At 45.1% G+C, this 24,471-nt stretch overlaps 1 protein-coding gene across 2 annotated transcripts; it reads right to left on the bottom strand.

The window, feature by feature from the left end:
• Positions 1 to 815: 815 nt before the first annotated feature.
• LOC125718647 (cortexin-3-like) lies at positions 816 to 17,229 on the bottom strand. 2 transcript variants are annotated; one of them, XR_007384854.1, is made up of 3 exons: positions 16,729 to 17,229; positions 2,056 to 4,005; positions 816 to 2,017 (listed from the first exon to the last, which is right to left on the bottom strand). XR_007384854.1 is itself a non-coding variant. In XM_048992580.1 (2 exons), exon 2 carries the CDS (start codon positions 3,899 to 3,901, stop codon positions 3,662 to 3,664), a length of 240 nt encoding a protein of 79 aa, XP_048848537.1. In that variant the 5' UTR covers positions 3,902 to 4,005; positions 16,729 to 17,229; the 3' UTR covers positions 816 to 3,661. The 2 variants fall into 2 exon arrangements, 1 of the variants encoding a protein (XP_048848537.1); XM_048992580.1 differs by having other exon boundaries at positions 816 to 4,005.
• Positions 17,230 to 24,471: the final 7,242 nt, after the last annotated feature.

The following is a 24,471-nucleotide window of genomic DNA, read 5'->3' as shown; positions in this document are numbered from 1 at the left end:
TTTCGCTATCTGCAACAGGTATGTATAATTTACATACCCCTAATAATCAAATCAAGCAGAGTCATTTTAATTGATAGCAGCAGTACAGTAACTGCTATTTAACCTGAGAGCGAATGTGATTGGTTGATAATGAACACAGCCACGCCCTCAATTATGAACAGGTGTGCGCACTTGTGCAACCAGGTCATCATACGTTTTTAATATTCATTTGGTGACACTTTTGAGGGGGCACACATCATATACTATTATACTCTTAATTAATCATGAACTAACACATGCATAATGTATTAATTAACCACAAATTATATTTATGGATTTGTTTTTGAGCAGTAAGTGAGTTCCTAAGGAACTGTACTGTAAAGTGCAACCTTGTATTTTTTCCCTAATAGGTCTCTCATTTTTTTCCCCATTTATTTGTATCTGTTCCAATTTCATGTTTTTCACAGTTGGGAAAAGTTCTGATGTGATTTATCTTGTTTGCGATTTTTTTACATCACAATACCTGCCATTTTAACAGGGCTGTGCAGGCATTTTATATTCACCGTATGTTTACGCTCTGTCTGCATGCTGCAGGCTTCATGCCCGCGCTTGATGCAGGGGTCAGACTGAAGGTCCCTCCTCCACAGAAAAGGTCAACGTCACTCAGCTTGTCACATTTGCCGTCTTTGGAAAAGGGCACATTTCACTTGTTTTTCAGCCACAGTTTGTGGTTCTGTTTTCTGTTGACTTCCTGATTGTGAATTAAGTCCCCTCTCTCACCCCCCCACCCAAAAAAAAAAAAAACTAACAAACAACACAAGTTAACCCAAGAAAAATTTATTACAAAAAAAAGATACAGTTACAGATATCAAGAAGATTTCCAAATGCGATTTAAAGGTAGGCTGGACCATAACAGCAAAGTAAACCTTAGCATGAGATGCGGACTGGTCTGTTTCCCCCATGCTGTAAATTCACATAGTGCAAGTTCTTTGGACTTCCGTCACCATCCTCGATGCACTGGAGGGAGAAGGTGTTCAATGTGCAGACAGTCTTAGTGCTAGAGGTGCTCATGTATCAGCCAATGAACCAAAGTACAGAAGATCACATGACTGCACACCATCAGTACAGCGAACCTACACGTACTACAGAACCTCGGCATGACTGAAGTTTTAGCAATGACAGAAACCATGGTGATTCAGTTACAACTTGGCCAGCCTCACACTGTAAACAAGCAGTTTCATAAGGCAGAGTACCGATGATGGGGTCTTTTACTGACGAAGAGTAACAGACACTGATGATAAAGGGATTGCTCCGTAATCAATGTGACTCACACTTGTGCAAATCTCGCCATTCAACTCCTGACATTAATGCATCATGCCTCTGGAATTTTACAGCAAATTCTTTACCCACCATGGAGGTTTTGTTGCCTAAAACCAAGTTTTGTATGTAAAGCATTTTTTAATTTCTAGTTCTTCATTGTATCGATTCCACATATTTTCATTCTTGATCGGTTTAAAATTCTGTGACTTAACGCCGGCCTGCAAAACATGAACCAAATGTAAACCCCATTAATCCACACATTACAGCTTACGTCTGAGACATGTGCGAAGGACTTCTTCCAAGTGCAAAGCGGGGAAAGAGAATCTCCAACTTTGGTGTTGACCCGAGGGCCCATTGACCCCCCAACTGCATCACCTTCATGAGCTCAAAGACGTGCTGTTATGCATATTTATAAACATGTAAACAATGATGCTCTTGAACCTTCATTGGGTCCCATCTGGATGCTTCAACACACACATTCTGATATCCATGCCTTGCATAATCTGCTATTTTGAAAAGGGTTCGATTTCACTGCTGGCTTTGCATTAATGCAGTGTTTCCCCACCTGGTCTTCAGGGATCCCCAGACAGTCTACATTTTTGCTCCCTCCCAGCTCCCTTCCAGACAATCCATGTTTTTGCTCCCTGCCAGACGTTTAGTCTATGTTTTTGCTCCCTCCCAGCTCCCTGCCACAGTCTATGTTTTTGCTCCCTCCCAGCTCCCTGCCAGACAGTCTGCATTTTTGCTCCCTCCCACACAAAAAACGTGAACTATCAGGGGGGTCCCTGAGGACCAGATTTGAGAAACACTGCATTAGTGTGGCTGCTTCCTCTCTCCCTCAGTGGCTATAGCCTGGAGGGGTGACATTAGTCTTCATTCAGGAACAATTACTCAACAGCAGAAGGTGAAAATCTCACAAATGTATTAAAGTGTCATACCCACATCAGCTTCAACTGATAAAACCATATTGTCCCTGATAACTGTGCTATAACCAACAAATTACTTCACTTTTTGGGTACTTCTTCAAAATCCAATGTACCTCAGCAGAGTCTGAGTTTTTGATTAGTCATCTAAGCCGTCACTTATATCCTTATAATGGTGACTTCTGCTGCATGTTTGATACTGACAGAGCCCTGGACTACAAACAGCAAACTTGGCTGTGGATTAGGGGATAAAAATTCTACACCTTTCATGTCTGCTTGCTATTTGAGGTGGCAGCGCAGTAATCCTTAAAGGGAAAATATTCAGTGCCATTGAAAAGGGAGTTTAAGAGTCGACTGCACACCTTCCACAGAGGTATGCTATAAACTGTGCTGCGGAAAGTTAGCGGTGAGTTAGAGCAGAAAAGGCTCACTCTGAGGGGCTGCCCGGGGCATTAACTTCTGCAGATTTGTTCATCATGCTGGGGCTTGTCTGTGTTTTTACAGAAAGCTCGTTTGTATGGTGCGGACAGGTCCTTAGGATGCTCTGTCGCTAAGGGCTGGGTTGTGGGGAGACTAACTGATACCTCTCTTAGCTGTACTGAATATCAAATTTCCCAAACTCACTCTGTCCATTTTTGGTTGTGCTTGAGATGAGACTGCCAGTGACCTAAAGTCAGGCTTCTGCATCATATGTTACAGTACTGGGAACCAAATCGATTGCAGTCCTCATGTACACCAGCGAAGCACTTTTGTTAAATGTACAAAATTCAGTCCATGGAAACGATACTCACTTACAAATATATTCTCTCCAGGAATCCTGGGGACTGAGTGAGATTTGGAAATTTGCTCTTCAGTTAGACTAATCACAATTTTCAGCATAGATTTCAGATAAAAGTCTTTCGACAATAATCATGCAAAGGGATTAAAGAGAAGGTTTCTAAGCACATAGAAACCTTTGAATACATCCCACTAGCTAATTGCAACCTACCTACAGTCTATAGCTGCACAGTGGTGGAAGGTGCTGGTCTAGACAGTACAAATCTAGACTAAGATTCTATTTCAACCAATCAGTTGAGTATAGAGTCAGAGTCAAAGAGCACTTAACTGGCTGGTTGAAACAAAATCTTGGTCTGGATTTGTACTTTTTTGACCTGGAATCTCCACCTTTATAGCTACATCTTCTCTCAACTTAATGCCAGGCTCAACAGTCTTATCGTTGAGGCTTGGTGAGATGTGCTGTACATACACTCCTCATTTAGTGTTCTTTCTACTGAGTGAAACAATCAAAATGCCCACTGATGAGCAGTGTAATGGCTAGGCATTAATAAAAATAATGAATACAAAAGTTCTTTTTTTTTAACTTTTAAAGGGTTAAGAAGAGGTTACATGGCTGAGGACAACGCCGGGAGACTCTCAGGGGTTCCCCGTTCCTGCGATGCTCAGGCGATGCGATAGTCGAAAGTGTCCTTCTCCATGTAGTCGGTCCACGTGGAGGACGGCATGCTGCGGTAGGGGTCCAGCAGGATGCGGAAGCAGCGCACGATCAGCAGGCCAAGGAAGACGAAGAGCAGCAGGACAAAGATGAAGGCCGCCTTCTGCTCCAGCGTCAGGGAGGAGGGCGCAGGCAGGGCCGCCCGCTCTGACGCCGACAGGGTGCTGCTCAGGAAGTCCTCCGCCATCTTAGGTGTGTCGTCTCAGGCCACACGGCTCTGTGACTCCTACATGTGCATCCACTTCAGACGGCCATCTTGAGTGCGGCAGGTTACTTAGTTGACAAAGACCCCTGCCCAAAACCGAAACCATTAAAGAGTTAACGACATTGTGGTTAGAATAGGCATTTTTTTCTTTTAAATTGAATCCTACGTCAAGGAAATAGCTAATTTTGTGTTTGACTTTTCTGGTCTTGCTATCTATAAAACGGCAAGCTTTGCCACCAAAAATCCATCCATCCATCCATCCATGCATTTTCCGTAACCATTTGTCCTGTTCAGAGTTGCGGGGGCTCTAGAGCCTTTCTCAGTGGCTCTGGGCACAAGACAAGCAACAATCTAGGGCACCCATGACAGGGCAGACACACTAACATCCAAAAATATTAACATAAACATTAATAAGAATTCACAAGGGCTTCTTCTTTACCAGGCTTCTTTAACTGGATGCTAATTGTGGTGAGATGCACCTTCATTCAGAACCAGCCAGACTGGGAATGGGAGAATTCAATTCAATTCAGTACATTTTTATATAGCGCCTTTCACAACAGAGTCAGTCCAAGGCACTTGACATGAGTGTGTTGCAATCCATTAGTACATTGTTTATACTGAATGGTGCATGAAACAGGGAAAAGGGGAGAAGGAAGGAAGGAAGGAAAGAAAGACAACAGCGGAGGAGAGGAACGAAAAGCCCGAGAGCATGTAAAATAACCATCAAATTAAACATAAAAAACAACAATATTAGGAATACTTTAATTCAGCATTTAATGAAGAGATGAAATTTGAATCTGTTGGGACAGTGAACAGATTCTTGTGATGGGAGTTTGGAGAGAAACGAAGAGCTTTTTAGCATTCATGTGATAAACCAGGCTGGGCAAGCGAAGGAAACGACAGGAGAGCTAACAGGGCAACTGCAACCGGGAGCGATTCTATGTTTTTTTGTGGTGTGACGGTACAAGAGGGACCATAATTCATACGAGGGGGCAACCTCATCATTAGCCAATGATGCGTTTTGGTGACAAAGATAGTGCAGCTCTACTTTTGAGAGAAATAGCGTTGTTTTTACGACAGACCGGGCCGTGAATTGTGCTTGGGGTCACCAGGCCTTTGTTAACTGATTGAAAAACCTGAAATTGAATTTATTGGGACAATGTGTGGCAGGCTGGAAAAAAACTGGGGCGACTTTGAAACGGCAGCAGCTCTATGAAGCAGGTGCGATTGTCCCACAGGCTCGCTATTCATTCTTCAACATTCACTTCAGATTTAAAGAGCCGAAAAGTAAAGCAACAGAGACAGAGCTGTTCCTCTGTGCACAGAAAAGCGAGTGCCGTCCCCAATGACCCACTGTCATTCTGTCTTCTCAGTTTTGTGCTGGAACGGCCTGTTCCCTCACTAGATTGGATCTAACTCACCAACGTTTAACCGGGACTATCAGCCACCACCGGGAAGACAATGGCCGTTTGGCGAATGGTCTTGCGACTCCTTTTGAACCCGTGAATCTCTTAAGACTTCAAAAACATAACTGGTTTGCTGTAGACATCCAGGGCCTCATTTATCAATCTTTGCACAAATTTCATTGTGAACCGCAATAACAGACAACAATGCCTAGCCATTCTTTGTCCTTAAACTTCGATATGCATATGCCATCTATAATAGGGGATGCAGCATTATGTGGCAGCTGCACCAGAGCAGTTGGGAGATACTGATGTGGTACATGAAACTCAATATGAGTGAATAACAGCTTGACCCAACTACTATATTTGTTAATGTCATGTCGATATCACAGATTACTTACACATTAAGAGAATGAAGTGGCTTTCCATTGACAAAAGTAGTTACTTAGCACTCCTTTCATTATGTGCATTTATATTCACCGTGTGAAGTCCATTAGACAGTACAGGCAAGGCAACCAGTTACCTGGGCCCCCCCACCTGGACCGAGTACCTTGCAATGACAAATCTGTTTATTTATCTATTCTGTTTGTTACATCCATCCATCCATTTTCCAAACCGCTTATTCTACTGGGTTGCGGCGGGTCCGGAGCCTATCCCGGAAGCAATGGGCACGAGGCAGGGAACAACCCAGGATGGGGGGGCCAGCCCATTGCAGGGCACACGGGCATGGGCAATTTAGCAAGTCCAATTAGCCTCAGTATGTTTTTGGACTGTGGGGGGAAACCAGAGTACCCAGTGGAAACCCCAAGATGACATGGGGAGAACATGCAAACTCCACACACATGTGACCCAAGCGGAGACTCGAACCCGGGTCCCAGAGGTGTGAGGCAAAGTGCTAACCACTGCACCACCATGCCATCCCCTGTTTGTTACAGTAAAGTGAAAATAAACTAATTGTGTTTATTAAATTCTCTTTATTGATATTATTCTTTTACACTTCACAGTAAAATACAACTAAAGCATTTTACCATGCCAGGGGAGGGTGCACTGGGGCCCCATGGAGAATTTTGCCTATCAAATTCGATTCGATTTAGGTTTGATTCAGGTGCCCTTATTGCGATGTGAATGCAGTCGATCGCCCTGATTACATTAGGAAAACTGGACAGTGCTGCAAATTTTCATGCCCACAGCACTGGGAAACATGCATTTAATGCATAATGTTTAAACACATTACACATTGTCTAAACAGTAAAATAATTCTAATCCTTCCATATATCTTATCACTAGAAGGAATGCCGTTGCACCGTGTTACCTTCTCGTGGATATAGGCTATTCTTATATGTGGATCCATGTCAATGTCTGATGCCAAATTCACATTAAGTGCAACTAGTGACAATTGCAGTTCAGGAATAGGTGAAGGGGCGGCATGGTGGTGCAGTGGTTAGCACCGTTGCCTCATACCTCTGGGACCCGGGTTCAAGTCTCCGCCTGGGTCACATGTGTGCGGAGTTTGCATGTTCTCCCCATGTCGTCGTGTGGTTTCCTCTGGGTACTCCAGTTTCCCCCCGCAGTCCAAAAACATGCTGAGGCTAATTGGAGTCGCTAAATTGCCCATAGGTGTGTTTGTGTGAGTGAATGGTGTGTGAGTGTGCCCTGTGATGGGCTGGCCCCCCATCCTGGGTTGTTCCCTGCCTCGTGCCCATTGCTTCCGGGATAGGGGATATCCCCGCGACCCAATTAGGATAAGCGGTTTGGAAAATGGATGGATGGATGGATGGGAATAGGTGATAAAGGTTAGTATGAGAAATAGCTAATTAAATCCTGCTTAACAAACAACCAGCATCCCAGTAGAATTAAAAAAATGATATTAATAAATAATAATTTTTAAAATACATACCAGTTCACATTTTTGGTTATGTGAATTGTTAGCATGGGCGCGTTCCTTTGGTTACCTGCAATTCCCTGCTTTACCATTGGTGTCGCCTTTTCTCAGTTTGTACAAAATGTTGCACACACCCATGTACGCATTTTTCCCTATCAAGGTTTGTTATAGAAATCCGGGATTCTACATAAAAAGTTGCATGTTCACATTTCGAGCCTTTGTTGTGCATATGTAACTTTTACTTGCACCCTGCAGAAGCTGGGAGGGAGCAAAATTGTGGACTGTCTGGCGGTCCCCAAGCACCCTGTTCAGAAACGCTGTTCTATAGCATTGGTTATGCTTAAATTACAATTAATCTATTTAGTAGACACTTAGTAGTCACTTTATCCATAGTGACATCCATTTTTTTTGAGAAGGCAGGGTCAGACAGTCCATGGAGCAGTTCAAGGGCCCACTGACCCTGCTCAAGGGCCCACTGACCCTGGGATTTGAACTGGGGACCTTCTGGTCACAGATTCAGCGTCTTAATCTGCTACAGAACACCCATGTCTTCCATTTTTTCCATTTTCTACTTCTGTCCAATTACAGTCTCAAGGATCCAGGACCTATTCAGGGCAGCAGAGGTCTGAATGGTGCACCTTGGATGTGATTCCAGTGCATCGCAGGGCACTCATGCACAGAGGGCAATCCGCAGTCAGTGATTCATTTGAGCAGCATGGCTGTGAACGGTGGCAGAAAACTAGATTAGAGTCGAAAAGCCACTGGAACAGCGGGGAGAAGTGCAAACTCGGTACACACAGCATCAAGGACAGATTCGAACCTGCAGCCATGCAGGTGACAATCGCTTTTGCTGAGCCATAGTGCCTCTCCTACCTTCCATCCATCCATTTTCCAAACCGCTTATCCTACTGGGTCGCGGGGGGTCCGGAGCCTATCCCGGAAGCAATGGGCACGAGGCAGGGAACAACCCAGGATGGGGGGCCAGCCCATCGCAGCCCTCCTACCTTCAAACCGGGAAATCGAACAATCTGCTAATATAACGGACCGCAAGGCCCAAGTATGACAGGCAACGCTAAGAGAAAGATTGAATTCTGTTGAGTGCCATGTAGTGACTATCATTTTGGTCACATGGTAACCGATGTGTTTCCCTGAAGCCTCGAAGGTGTGATATATCCATCCAACTGTGGTGCGATGGGAAACAAATCTAATGTTCAGAGGCAGAATTTACATCTCGTTTGGTCTCGCTGTTTAAATGCAGAAATAAAAACGTCTCTGACACATCTTATCTCATGAATCTTATTTTGCAAACAATAATATGAGCTGCTGGTTTGACAAACTCTGTAACAAATGCCTCCCTTTTGTGTAATTGGTCCTGCATTGTACCAAAGATGAATTGCACCTTCTTTGCATGAAGGGCTGCCATGTCGCACTGTGGGTTAAAATCTGTGCCTGTGTTTGGAAGTTTGCTGGTTCTAATCCCTTGGCTGACAGTGTATCATCAATGCTGGACCCCTGAGCTGGTCCCTTAAGCCCAATTACTCTAAGGACACACATTGGCTGACCTTGTTCTTTGATCCTTACTAGTACATTTTGTTGAACAAACATAAAATAAAGACACAGTGTAATGGTGGTCCATAGGTGAGGCCGACTGGGGGCTGTTATGAAGACAGGAGTCGATACCAGGTTGAGCGCTGGGGAAGCACCTGACAACCGGAGATACCATTCTCTACCATTCCCTTTTCTGGGGTGACAGGGGTGATTCTACAATTTTTAGGTGGGGGGATATTAGAGCACCCATAATTCACACAGAGGGGCCAACCATATCATTAGCAAATGATATGTTTTGAATCTGCGAGTGACAGGGGAAGGGGCACTCCAGGGGCCAATCAGCTTTCAGCTGGGGCGAGTGTCCCAGTGTGCCCACCCCCGCGTGTCCTGCCATGCATCACGGCCACGCCTCACTATTTCAATTGACAGAGGCGGCTAATGGAAACTCGATCGAGCCTTTGGGGCAGTTGTTTCAGCCTCGAAACAGAAACGGTACATTTTACGGCTTGGTGAAAACGAGGGCAGTTCGGTTCCTACGGCTTTTCATCATCTTGAATAAGCGCTTCCCGGCGCAAACAGCCTAACGTCTCCCAGGATGTTAAAAAGAAGCCCCTGCTTTCAATTCTCGTCGAATTCGTTTATAGTTTTCTGTCACCACGGGTCTTTGAATAGCCAGCCGTGCCCAGCGGATTGCGTCCCACTGCGGACTGGAAGCTGGCTGCCGCCTGGGTTATTTCATAGATCATGGAGGACGCTGTTTGTAGAGCAGCAGTGAAGCTGAATATTTTATCATTTGAATATGCAACTGTGACAGCTGGAATAAGTATCCTGGAGTTTGTGAGATTACATCAGATCAGCTTTTGATATGAATGGTTACTACAATAATGGACCATTAAACTGTTGTAATATTATTATTATTATTATTAATAATAATAATAATAATAATAATAATAATAATAATAATAATAAGACTTCGCTGGTACGGTCATGTGGAAAGTTGCGGGAAAGTGTGGAACTGGCCGGCCAAAAATGTCGCTGAGAGAGAGAGACCGCAGGGAGTGGAAGCTCTCAGCTGTAGACCCTAATGACAGAGGCAACTGGAGATCTGGGGTGAGATCTGCCATGCGTGCAGCTAGCCAGCTACCTGGAAGGGGGCTCACTGGTGTGGCTCATGCCCCTGCACCTGCACGTTAAATAAAAAAGGTCCGCTGATGATGATGATGATGAATAATTGTTATTATAAATATAATAATGAAATAATTATAATACATGTAATATCCTCAAGGTCCTGCCATCCAGAGACATACTGATAGGATAACTGATGCTGCAATGCTGCGTGCCCTGTGATGGATTGGCATCCCATCCTGGGTGTACCCTGCCCTTGTGCCCTGTGATGGATTGGCATCCCATCCTGGGTGTACCCTGCCCTTGTGCCCTGTGATGGATTGGCATCCCATCCTGGGTGTACCCTGCCCCTGTGCCCTGTGATGGACTGGCATCCCATCCTGGGTGTACCCTGCCCCTGTGCCCTGTGATGGACTGGCATCCCATCCTGGGTGTACCCTGACCTTGTGCCCAGAGACGGACTGGCATCCCATCCTGGGTGTACCTTGCCCCTGTGCCCTGTGATGGACTGGCATCCCATCCTGGGTGTACCCTGCCCCTGTGCCCTGTGATGGACTGGCATCCCATCCTGGGTGTACCCTGACCTTGTGCCCAGAGACGGACTGGCATCCCATCCTGGGTGTACCCTGACCTTGTGCCCAGAGACGGACTGGCATCCCATCCTGGGTGTACCTTGCCCCTGTGCCCTGTGATGGACTGGCATCCCATCCTGGGTGTACCCTGCCCCTGTGCCCTGTGATGGACTGGCATCCCATCCTGGGTGTACCCTGACCTTGTGCCCAGAGACGGACTGGCATCCCATCCTGGGTGTACCTTGCCCCTGTGCCCTGCGATGGGCTGGCATCTCACCCTGGGTGTACCCTGCCCCTGTGCCCTGTGATGGACTGGCATCCCATCCTGGGTGTACCCTGCCCTTGTGCCCTGTGATGGACTGGCATCCCATCCTGGATGTACCCTGCCCTTGTGCCCTGTGATGGACTGGCATCCCATCCTGGATGTACCCTGCCCTTGTGCCCTGTGATGGACTGGCATCTCACCCTGGATGTACCCTGCCCCTGTGCCCTGTGATGGACTGGCATCCCATCCTGGATGTACCCTGCCCTTGTGCCCTGTGATGGACTGGCATCCCATCCTGGATGTACCCTGCCCTTGTGCCCTGTGATGGACTGGCATCCCATCCTGGATGTACCCTGCCCTTGTGCCCTGTGATGGACTGGCATCCCATCCTGGATGTACCCTGCCCCTGTGCCCTGCGATGGGCTGGCATCTCACCCTGGGTGTACCCTGCCCCTGTGCCCTGCGATGGACTGGCATCTCACCCTGGATGTACCCTGCCCCTGTGCCCTGCGATGGGCTGGCATCTCACCCTGGATGTACCCTGCCCCTGTGCCCTGCGATGGCCTGGCATCTCACCCTGGGTGTACCCTGCCCCTGTGCCCTGCGATGGACTGGCATCTCACCCTGGGTGTACCCTGCCCCTGTGCCCTGCGATGGACTGGCATCCCATCCTGGATGTACCCTGCCCCTGTGCCCTGCGATGGGCTGGCATCTCACCCTGGATGTACCCTGCCCCTGTGCCCTGCGATGGGCTGGCATCTCACCCTGGGTGTACCCTGCCCCTGTGCCCTGCGATGGGCTGGCATCTCACCCTGGGTGTACCCTGCCCCTGTGCCCTGCGATGGGCTGGCATCTCACCCTGGATGTACCCTGCCCCTGTGCCCTGCGATGGGCTGGCATCTCACCCTGGGTGTACCCTGCCCCTGTGCCCTGCGATGGGCTGGCATCTCACCCTGGATGTACCCTGCCCTTGTGTCCTGTGATGGACTGGCATCCCATCCTGGGTGTACCCTGCCCCTGTGCCCTGTGATGGACTGGCATCCCATCCTGGATGTACCCTGCCCCTGTGCCCTGTGATGTGCTGGCATCCCATCCTGGATGTACCCTGCCCTTGTGCCCTGCGATGGACTGGCATCCCATCCTGGATGTACCCTGCCCTTGTGCCCTGCGATGGACTGGCATCCCATCCTGGGTGTACCCTGCCCTTGTGCCCTGCGATGGACTGGCATCCCATCCTGGGTGTACCCTGCCCTTGTGCCCTGCGATGGACTGGCATCCCATCCTGGGTGTACCCTGCCCTTGTGCCCTGTAATGGACTGGCATCTCACCCTGGATGTACCCTGCCCCTGTGCCCTGTGATGGACTGGCATCTCACCCTGGATGTACCCTGCCCCTTGTGTCCTGTGATGGACTGGCATCCCATCCTGGGTGTACCCTGCCCCTGTGCCCTGCGATGGGCTGGCATCTCACCCTGGGTGTACCCTGCCCCTGTGCCCTGTGATGGACTGGCATCTCACCCTGGATGTACCCTGCCCCTGTGCCCTGCGATGGGCTGGCATCTCACCCTGGATGTACCCTGCCCCTGTGCCCTGCGATGGCCTGGCATCTCACCCTGGGTGTACCCTGCCCCTGTGCCCTGTGATGGACTGGCATCCCATCCTGGGTGTACCCTGCCCCTGTGCCCTGTGATGGACTGGCATCCCATCCTGGGTGTACCCTGCCCCTGTGCCCTGTGATGGACTGGCATCCCATCCTGGGTGTACCCTGCCCTTGTGCCCTGTGCTGCCTGGGACAGGTTTCAGGCTCCTCCTTCCCCCATCCAGGATAAATGGCTGGAAGATGGACAGATGCCAGTATATTTTCTGCCCCCAAACTGTCATTTTTTAAACCATGTTTGGGAATTACTTTACACATGGAATTCAAACGATGTGCAGGTTATTACCCAAGAGCAATCAAGGACAGACGTGTTTCCAGAAGTGAAAATCAGAAAACATGTAGCCAGGACCTGTGCAAATCTGGCACTACTGCCTGAGGATAGATCACTCAGTTCAACACCTACTCGATGAACTTAAGCTTTTTCAGGAACACACACACATACACAGAGGTGAAAGTGAAATGCAGAACCTGGCTGCAGGGTCAGCTGTCCATCCAGCACTACTGGAACATCTTTCAGGCAAGTATGGACCTTGCTAAAGGGCCCAACAGAGATGCAGCTACTTTACCGAGCACGAGATTCTAAGCAGCGACCTTCTGATCACAGGCACAGAGGTCAAACCTGCTGAGCCACAAACCCGCCCCCAAGAACTGTGTGGAGAACTAGGCAGGAAGCCAGATGGATTAGACTTCTAGCGTTAATAATCTTCATATGGAATTATTCTTAACTATGTATTTCCTGGCTAGGATGATGTGGTAGCTTCATAGGTAGCCATGTTGCTTTGTACATCCAGAGTTGGGGGTTTGAATCATGTCCCCCTACTGGGCAACTATTGAATTGCAGTTTCTAAATTGCCTATATTGTGTATAATCTGGGATGAACTGGGATCCTATTTAGGGTGACCTTGTTTCCATTGGTACGTGAGATATGCTTCAGGTTTTCCTGCAGCACTCTATGGTGACAGGAATATGACTGGTGACTGGAATCTTGATGGTGAATCTGTTCCTTTCATAAAAGTACAATTGTTTTGCTTTACATTTGCTGATACTAGAGATCTCACATTTCCTTTATACAATGGCTATATATTTTCAAAATATGTTCTATTAAGCAAAGTTTGTCCAGTAAAAGGGAGGATCAAATGAGGTGTATTATGCAATATATAGTCAAATCCTTCTTTTTGTAAACTACACCCACCCTGACCCTTAGTGATAAAAACAAGTGGAAAAAAAGAAGTGTTGATATATCGTACAAGGTTGGTATGCGATGTGGGCGGGGCTTAGCGAATCGTGACGTCATGTATGGGGTACTGCTTATGAACACAAGTGGGTGTGTCAGTCCCGGATGAATCCTTCTCCCACGATAACAGGAAGTAGCTCATACACATTCAAATAGTATTTACATAAAAATATGGGAAAGAAATGTTTAATTAAGGAGAACATTTGGAAAAACGACCTTTTATTGAGTATCATTAAGCGTGGCACTCCCGTAACACCCAGCAAATTAAAAATATAATGAAATAATGCATATTTATAATGCAACCAATTAAATTTTGGTGAAACGTTGTTGAACATCGTGACACTGGTAGACGACAGGCAAATGAACAAGTGCTTGATGGATGGAAACGATTAAAGCCAAGGTACCTGTAGAGAATTCAATCGGCACATTGAAGCAGGGCTGTCAGCTGCTCCATGTACTGGAACGCGGTAATTTCCCCCTTTGTTGCACCGTTTTTGTGCGTTTTCAACCTGGTAATAATCTCCTTAACGACGCCCTTGACGAATCCCGCGGAAGGCTGGCCGGCCTGCTGACGGCACGACAACCAGAGGAAATAAGTCCAGCCTACTGCCCAATTTGAAAGGGAGATTTTCAATAAAGGCGAAAAGTGGTCAGTACGGCAGAACAGGCGTTTTTCCGGTCTGTTCTGCTGCAGTAGCCAAACATGGTAGTTTTCTAGGCAAGAGCCTTAAAGACCATAAGAAAAGAAACTGGCTGAATGAGAAAACATTCCAACACACATCAGAGCTGATTGAAACAGAATAGCATTTCTAAGAAACCAAAAAGTCTCGACATTTTTCGAAAGAGACATTTTAACCCATTCACCGTGTATATAACACTGCGTGTTCGGCTGGAAGAATGGAACTTCGTCTTTGTTCTCGTGGCATATAATCAGCGTGTTCTTTTCCCCCCTTTCGGATTTCTTGCATAAAACTGAATATGATTAGTTCAGAACCATAATCTGGTTAAAGAATAAAAGGAAATTATAGAAATAAGATAAATGAAAATTATTACATCCCGTCCAGGCTGCTGGGTTGCCGCGTGGGATGCAGTGGGATCGACACCAGGCCCCGTCCAGCCCAGAATATGCGGTTAGAAGATGTTTGGATAATTCTATGCAAAACGCATAAGTTATGAATAATGTGAAAAGACATCCAAGGCCAAAAACTACTTGGATTTGAGGGGTTTTTAACGTATGTCAGCTCTTTGAAAAACTCTTCATGATGGACTGAGCGGCAGACGCGATGCAGGGCCACATCGCAGCAGCCACCCGCAGCTAAGTGAGGCACGTAGGGATAAAGCATGGACACTTACAGCATGTCAAACTGCAGGGGGTGGCAGACACTTTAATTCCCCCTTTAACCCTCCCTCTTAACACCTTTTTTTTTTTTAAATAATAAGTCGGATATTTCATGCAAAATGTTTATTTTATATATTGCTTTCGTGTTTCATATTTTAGGTTTTAACAAACGGTTAAATGGATTTTGTCTCTCTAGCAAAAATGCCTTAGGTTATTTTTCGCTGCGTTGTGCGATAAAACAATAATTACATCTCGCGATAGACTGTAATAATGGGCTTGGTTATATGCATATCTGGAAATGCAGTAAATTAGTATTAATCTCGTGAGGTTATTGTTGCTGTGGCTATTGTGACAGTAATAGGGGTAAGTGGAGGATGAGCCATGAGCTGCGGGGGGAGAAGTCGTGGGTCCCCCATATCCTGCTTGACATAAGTGATACTGGAGCTTGTGCCAGAGCCGGCTGGCGACGCTGCATGGGGGGGCTGGTCCCTGTGGGGAAACGGAAGACCATTTCTAAGCTGGAAGGTGGAGCGCAAGGCGAGGAGCTCAGCTCGGTCTGTGTCGGTCAGTCTGCTTGGAAAGCAAAGGACGTTGAGTTGTATGCGTGTGTGTCTGCTTCTTATGCTAATCAAATTTTTAAATATTGTCTGGTCCTTATAAGGTGTGACAATTAGACAAGAGCAGTTATAACAACTGTGGAAAATAAAAATAACTAGTACAATTAGATACAACAATTCATAAATCTTATTTTGCACAGTCAAAATCAGTATGTAGTAGGCTATGTAATAAATAAAAAACTGAATATTCTGACCAAAATCACACACAAAGCTTATCACAGCCGTCCAGGATTTGCACCCTTTTCTTCAAGTACGATGCCGATATTAACATGGAATAGCTGCACCTCCAGCATTACACGTAGTTATTAAGGGTAAGGTTATGCGAGGCTTATAGTTACAGCAAGTCCATACGTTTCAAAAACAGGAAAGAGAAACTTGCTCCGGAAAAACACACCTCGATCACTGTCTATATCCTTCTATCACTCCCGTCAGCTCCCTGTCTGCGTGCCCCTCTCCCCGCTCGCTGGAGACACAACAGGTTTCCCCTGCTCCCCTTTTCGGTGCTGCTCCGCGCGGGAGCCCACGCGCGCCCGGAGAGCACGATCGCAATTCCCGGGTCCTAATAGCTGTGAGTCAGAAAGCCGCCCTGCCTCGCGACGCAGGGCTATTTGCGGGAATAAAACAAGGTGTCGGAAAAGAATCATTTGCCCATCAGTTAAATCCACGTTAAATATAAACATTCTTTATGTATTTTTAAAACGCTCATACAGTCAGTCTATCGCATATTTAGTAAAAAAACATAAGTAAACAGTTTGTTCAGTTAATTTCCAAATGAGTAACGACATAAAAACATAACATAACAAGTGTTTATTATGTACCTCATAGTAAATACCGATATACTCTCAGTCACCTAAATAATAAATGTAACCCGCACTGTATGTGTGTATCTACATACATACATACAAACATACATACATACATACATACACACATACACAAACACACACACATACACATACACACACAGATCAAATCCACACTCGCAGCTTGTGGAGACCGGGGAAACAGCAAGCGCGTGCTCCTGAATTTCATCAATTTCATGTACTACCGCACGCTGTTGTTAGATTTGTATTAATGTAATTGATATACATTAACGCAAGCCAGTAAAAGTGACATTACGATCTTTTTCGTTTCCAGCAATCGCGGACCGTCTTATTTATTCTCTTACTTGTGCTGTCGGCACGAAGAACTCCAGAGAATGCGCTCCGCACCACGCCGGACCTGATGAAAGCTCAATATCCAGGAGAAAAGTGGAGGTGTTAGTTATTCACTTCAGCATCTCGCAATCCAACAGCCACTTAAGGAAACGACGATTCTAACTTTGTTTTCCCCACACCTTCCTTCCGAGTCATACAATTCGCTCTACACACCCATTCCTACATCCCTCCCCGTCTTTCTCTCTTGCTCCTCCAATCTCCCTCGTTCTCGCAAGTGGTCCTAGCGATTCCTCGTTACCCGTGGCAACCAGTTGCTATAGCGATTTCATTTACTGTTGTGATGATGATGACTTTTTGATTATAAAACTAACGCCTTCAAGACACGAACCGAACACCGCTATTAAAACGAGATTACGCGACTTCAGTGGCCTATTTGTGAAAAGTATTCGGCAGGCCGATATGCATAAAAACATCCTTCTGGACAACTATGCGATTCACTCCCAGATGAAAAAAACGAGAAAGTGTTATTTTTCATTGCAATACGTCTGTTTCACCGAATTATATCCAGCCACCCAGGTCCTCTCGTCTTATCTCATTAACCGGTTCAGAATGATCAGCAGAGGCGCCCTGCAGGGCCATGCTCAGCATGTTTCCTCATTTAAGGGTATTGTGTTAGAAAGTATGGAAAATATGGAAAAACCGCTGTCACCCTGCCCATGTAGCGGTGAACATAGTCTAAATAACCGTATCATATATTTCTAACCCCGAAAGACCACGAGTGCAAGACAATATTATAAAACCTTTCGCTGTCTATACAGAGGGCTGGGTGCGGTTTTAGAGAAACGGAGCTGCAGCAAAGACCACAGTTGCAAAGTTGCAAAGAATGCACGCTGAAATACGTGTCTGTCTCGGCTGCCGAGCAGCAGGAGTACACCCGGCACACAGCACAGTTATATGATGTCTGAGAGAGTCCTTTAGTACGTTGTGTTCAAATGAACTCGATCGGAGTTCATTCAACTCCTGCAATTTTACTGCATATGGGCTATAATGTTAATGGACAATGGGTACGCTTCATCTCTTATGAGGTAAACTAAAGGTCAAAGCTGAGTCTTTGAGTAAAGCATTAATGTTACTCATGAGGGAATCAGCTTCAGCTCTCAGCACTGCATCTGAACCAACGTCCCCAAGTTAGAATTGGAACTCCTTCTGACTCTATTATATAGTGATGCCCCAGATTTATATGAGGTCTCTTATGTCAAAACCTATTCAATGGTGCAGATAATCCACTAACTATAATGTGCAGTTTTTGCACACATAAGACTTAACTGTTTAGTTACTAGTCGGTATCTTTAATTGCGAGACAACCTGCTAGCCGCAATTTGCTAAAATCTTGATTAAGTGTCATTTGTTAAAAACAGGTATCTTACTCTGACCCAAGCCATAGCTGTACTTGTCCAGAGGTAGAATATTATTTTTAGTTAAATGTGCGGAAGGTGTGAGAGGCAGCCTATGCCCACAGAGGATCCCTGACTTCAACTCACCTTTCCTGAAACATCTCTGCTCGAAGCTGTCACCAGTAGCAAGGTGATACAGTTGTACTACAGTGTATGAACGTATCCAGGAAGATTAGGGGGGGCTATATTTAGCTGGGTGATGAGCAGTATGGCATGACAGCCTCCTATAGCATCTCCTTAGGGTGTTGGAGGAATAAAATGTGAAAAGGAACATCTCGGCCGCCCTTAGGAGGCCATCTACAAAGCCAGCCAGGTCACGTTCTGCATGAACAGGGGCTCCGTGCTGAATGGAACAATGGCGACTGCAGGAACCAGTCACCAGCCGTATAGCGTGTATCAATAAAATGTATATGCAGGCAGAGCGGAGGCTGAAATGAATGTTAAAAACTTTGTGTGGTGGTTTATGCTTTGTGGAACAGTGAAATACAAAAACTGTGCCTTAGACGGCATTTTTTCATGCAATTTGACCCCATTTGTGTTCAAGAAATGCATTGTCACCTGATCAAGGTCTACAATTTGTTTGTTTGTTTGTTAGTTTGAAACTCTAAGTGTATTTGGTATAAAAGACACGAGGAAGCATTCCGCTCCCTCGCCAGAGTTGTCTCGTATTCTGGTGTCCGTCTTAATTGGCTTGTCTATTTAACAGTTCTAGCCGGTTTCTTCAGTGCCAAGAACTGCTATTCTCATGTCCGATTACCGAGGGTGCTGGATACCTGTTTTCCCCGATGTCATATCAGCCTTTCCTGCACCTTTTATCTCCCTGACCCCTTCTTGTTCTCCCGATTATGGCTTCGGTTTCTCGTTTTGCTCCTCGGTCCGCTCTGCCAGTGGATCCCCAGCCCTTATTTGTTATGAAATGATACCTTTTGCTTCACGTGTGTTGGCCACTTGGGTTACTTATCCATGGATTGGCTTGCGGTGCTCATCGCTTTTCGTTTTTAGGTCCTTGTCATACGGCACCTCCAACACAGTTTTCGCTTTTAGCAGCCGTTTGTGTTTTTCTTTCAATGTCGCAATGCATTCGCGCAAGAATGTTTCACACATCTTCTGACGTACTGGTGCAAGGAACAAGGTAAAAGCTGAATTTTGATAAACAGCTGTTTGATGTTTTATCAAAATCACTGGGCCAAGACGGGTGGTTTTGAGAATAGTAATAATACAGCAGTATTAGTCAGTTTGAGGCAACCTGTCACATCGAATCTCGGAATGTCTCGTGTTATACTTCAGTTAAATGACTGGATATTATTTTCATATGGAGTTGGACTCCACCCCCCCTTCCCACCATACACAATGTTTGCGTTTAACTTTTCGCATTATCGTTACTTTCTGTTCTGTCTGGACATATTTTTTAATGCAAAGGGGAGTCGTTGGTTATTCTAACACTATTAGAATGATCTTCATTTTTTGTTTTCTTATATTTTTAGTTAAAACTATATATCTTTGTTACTATTGAACTTTTTTTGTGCGGTTTTCTATATTTATACATTCATATTACGGAGGGTTATGGTTCAGTGGAGAAATTCGCAATTTCCATTACGCCGTTCAGCTCAGAATTCATAATCTTGCCAGCAGTTTTAATTAAATTTATTATGCATAATTAAATAGACTAAAATCATTTCTAAGCTCATTTGTTTCTTCTGTTGTTCCTACTCTCCTGTAACAACTCGTATGATGTCATGTGAAAAAAAAAACAATAACAATCATTGGTTTGTTATAACGGGTGTCGCAATACTGTTTACTGCATTCATCCATCTTCGAACCATTTATACTGATCGAGCCCAAGAGCCTATCCCAGGGAGAATGCGATGTTTAACGCACTGAATGTGATGCCAGCTCATCATAGGAAACATATATGAATCAGAACCAGAATCTTTACTGCCATGCGACCAAAGCCGGGGGATTTTTTGTTGGCACGGTTTGCTGCTGTTGGAGACGTCATGACGATAGACAACTAACAGGGCACAATGCGGACAGACAATACAAGGTACACAACAGAGACGAATAAGTGCAAAGAATGCGATGAATATAGTAGTTTGCGCACTTGATATGCAATCATCAGCCACTAATTAGCCTAACAGCATGTTTTTGGAGGATGGGAATAATCCTGCATGACAAACGGGGCAAGCGCCAACTCCAGAGTCAGAGGGCCAAGGCCGATGCAGATACGGTTTCATGCAGATGTGCGACCCCCTGAGCCACGATGGACACATAGTAATCTATTCCGCTAGTGATAAAACTAATTTGAATAATTTAGGTTGATATTACATGTATGAATTTCTGTCCGAGATATGAAACTTTAATTATCTCATTCCATTAGAACCTGAAAATAGCATCCGTCATGGCTGAGAATCATAAGCAAATGTTACTTGGTAATGCTTAAAACGCTACAGTATCTTTTCAGGTTCCAGTGAAAATTAGAAAGCACATAAAACTGCAAATATAAATATAAAATGTATGTTTGCCGTAGAATGATGCTGTTCTTCCGAGCATCCAAAAAATAAATCGCTAGGTATTACTTGGTCACACATAGCGTCTTTTGTCTTTTAATAAGTACCCGGCTTTTTATCTATTCTGTGTCACCATCGGGACTAATGAACCAGATGTTTTGCATAATGTACTAAGCCTTTAACTGACTGCTTCATCGCTATAGTGTTCATTGTCCGTGACCGTTAGTCGTCTTGCTAGTGAAGAAACAATATGCTGTTTTGAGCGACAGCGATTATGGACAGAGATCTCAGCCATTCCTCCCTCCGAACTTGAGTATTTGCAGTTATGTTCTTGGCCATGGGGTGGCACTGTGGCTTCACATTTGCAGGGTCTTCGGTTTGAGTTCAGCCTGTCTGATTTTAGTCGGTTCTGTCCGTGGGTTTGGTTAGATTTCCTTACACAGTCCAAAGACGTAGTTTAAAGCGGCGTTTCCCTTTTGCTAACTTCCAGCTCCCTGCCAGACAGTCCACGTTTTGTACTGGGTGTCCAGGCTTAGTGAGCCAGTACTGGGTAAGCACTAGAAAATGGGTTATATGAATTGTTGGTTATGAAAACGAGCAGCTCAGGGCGAATAGTAGCATGAGTGAGGGTTTGTTGTTGGGTCTGGTGACCAGTGATTAAACTGGGCTTCAACTAACCGTTTAATGGCTCTAAAAGCACACATGAGGTAGCTGTAACTTCCAGTGAGCTGATCCTGGCCGCCCTTCCACCTCCCAGTTTCCATGCCAAAATGGTGAGAGATGTCTAACACTGATGCCTGGTCCTATGCGTCACTCTTTAATAACAGTCATCGGGTTTAAACACGATCGCCTTTGAACAAACAGAATCCCAGCAGTGCGAGTCGCCTGATGAGTGTTTGTCTGTGGACTGATTTGCTTTTGCCAATTATATTTACTGTATATTGACATGCCAGCCAGGCGCAGTCTGTGGCTCTGGGTTCGGATGCTGTTCCTGTCATCAGATGGTTGCTGGTTCTAATTCTGTAGTCACCCGGGTGATGCTGCTATTGGCTCCTTAACTATTAGTTATTCCAGGGACCGATTCATTTGTCTTGTCTTGAGTATCTATGAAAAATGTAAAGCAAATACCAGAGTCAGGGCCATGAGAATGTATTCAAAGGAATGATCAGCTGTGCGCATAGAGCCAGTGACTCCGGTTCATCACGGTCAGTCACATCGCGGCTGATTTTCTTTTGCTCCTAATTGTTCCCACTTTGCAATAATGCCACTTACAGCTGACCAGTGGAATATCTAACAGGGATTAAATTTCACAAACTGACTTATTGCAAAGGTGGCGCCCTATGAGAGTACTACGCTTGAATTCACCGAGCTCTTCAGAGTGACCCATTCTGTCTGACGTTTGTAAACATGCCTGCATGGCTCGGTGCTTGATGTTATACACCTGCGGCAATGGCTGTGAATGAAACATCTGAATTCAGTGATGAAGTGGTGGCTCCCAGTACTTTTGTCCACACACACACACACACACACGCACACTGTATATACATGCACATACATATGCATATATGCCCACACAGTACTGTGCAGAAGTCAAAATAAATGATATATAAATGATTTTCATGTTGGTGTAAAACTGTGACATTTTGTCTGACAGCTTGTAGCCATTTCAATACCTCTCCTAAAGTCACCACAATATTTGCAGAAACAGTATTTTTTGACCTGTGACCACTAACATGTCCTGTGGCTAATCAACACCTCATTGACTTTTGTTAACTAATTAAATTAATGAATTAAGTGAGCTTGTGGTGGAATTTAATTAATATATGGAATGGCTGGGGTGCCCATGTGGAAGTGTTTATCTAGCCATCCAGCAAGATATGTCAGTTTTTGGAGAAGAGAAGAAATTCCTGGCACTTTTTGTATTGTGTTATTCTTAATTTGCATATGTTGTAATGTTAAATTGTGTTCTGCTTTGAGCACCTACATAGCAAGATATGTCTCATCCAGATCCGGCCCAAATGTTCAGCAATTGGATCTGACCCGGTATCCGTTTGCACAACCCGTTTTTCGTCTTTGTGAGATGATCGCCTCCCACATTCTTAGAACGTCAGCTGTGCATCAGGCAACTCACTGATGGTACGTATGTAGTCAGGCGAATGCTGGATCTTCAGGGTGTACACAGACCAGCTGTAATCATTTAGAACTCTGGATAAATTCTGGTGCAGACTCTCCTGCCCGAATGTCCCTGGTGTCCAGATTTAAAGAAAAGCAGATGGATCTGGTCCAGAATCAGTTACTATGTGGGCAGAAACACTGCAGCCACCGAAATAAATAGCCTTTAAAAAATCCTTTGACTGCCTAATTCTTTTCCACAGTTCTCTCTCTCTCTCTCTCTCTCTCTCTCTCTCTCTCTCTGTGTGTGTGTGTGTGTGTGTATATATATATATATATATATATATATATATATATATATATATATAATCGTCTATATATATATTTTTTTTTAATTAAGTTATTTGGCGCCACCTGCTGCTGATGTTGTGCATGTTCAGCTAAGGCAGACGCCTCTAAACACACCTCTTAAAAAGAATTGAAATATACACGCCCTGTGGCTTCATATTCTTTTCTTGTTTATCTTTGGCAGTTCCATAATTGCTCAAACAGGCGACATAGGCTTGTAACATATTGATTTTATCTTTTTAGATGTTTGACAGAGTCACCTCGTCGGCTGAATGACCTGCTAGGTCATAAACCTGTATCTGAGCTACTTGGTTTGTTATGTCACCATCAATCAGAAACCACAGGCCGATAAAGCATGTGCATGAATCTATGAAATAAACACTGTGAGTAGTACTGTGATAAAAGTTTAAACTCACTCTGTGCTACATAAAAGTCACCCTCTTTTAATGTCCATGGGAATTGAAGGATTTTTGAGAAAAAAGTACTTGGCAAACTTACAATCAGGAAGATAGGCAGTAATTCAGTTTTTTATACAATATTTCAGCCATTTCTAACTTTTCTTCTAGCCTGTTTCTCTGAAGCTATGGCTCTCAGTGATGCAGCGCATAACCTGTGTGTCTTTGAAACTTAGATTGAAATGTCTGCAGAAAAGAGCAGCATTTGTTCACTTTGGTCTCCCTGGCTCCTGCCCCCACTCTGTATGTTTTCCCCTGGGATAGTTGCCCTCCTTACATATGTTATACACTGTGATGTGTGTAATACACACAAGTGAAAACCCACTGTCACCCTTCAAAATGTGCCACAACTCAATAACAACAAATAAAATCATTCATCACCTTTATTCAAGAATCATTGCTTGCAATATACAAGTGAAAAAGGAATCTGACATTTCTGAAAGAAAGCATATTTTTTTTGTATAAGGCAAGACTTATTAGCTTGTTCAGATACATCTGTACCTTCTTTGCAGGTTTGGAGGGAGACAATTGATGCACAGACCCCTTCCTGTTAGCTGAAATTTGACTGGAGCGAGGACAGTGCTGACTAGAACACTCAAGGACGTTGACCAGTGGGGGAACAACTGCATACAATGCCCCGGGGCAAAACACCGATCGGACCCCCCCTCACCCCCGCGCGCACGTACGCAAGCAGGCGTATATGTGGCGGCGTTGAAACTAGTTTTAAAGTGTAGGTGCAGGATCACAAAAAACTTAACGAGAGAATTCGACTGTCCCTCACAAAAACTGTAAAGTTTTAGTGGCTAAATTGCGTTTTCGACGCCTTTTCAGACAGGAGGATATTTGTTTGGCTATGCCTAGAAATTTTGTATACAGTT

The sequence above is a fragment of the Brienomyrus brachyistius genome, chromosome 23 (genome assembly GCF_023856365.1).
Source record: "Brienomyrus brachyistius isolate T26 chromosome 23, BBRACH_0.4, whole genome shotgun sequence".
In the NCBI taxonomy this organism is placed as follows: Eukaryota; Metazoa; Chordata; class Actinopteri; order Osteoglossiformes; family Mormyridae; genus Brienomyrus; species Brienomyrus brachyistius.
Note: the sequence above shows the minus strand (reverse complement) of the source record. Positions and strands in the feature narration are given on the sequence as shown.

Bases quoted from the DNA above. Each gene is read 5' to 3' on its own strand.
- LOC125718647 (XM_048992580.1), bottom strand. From the start codon at position 3,901: ATGGCGGAGGACTTCCTGAGCAGCACCCTGTCGGCGTCAGAGCGGGCG.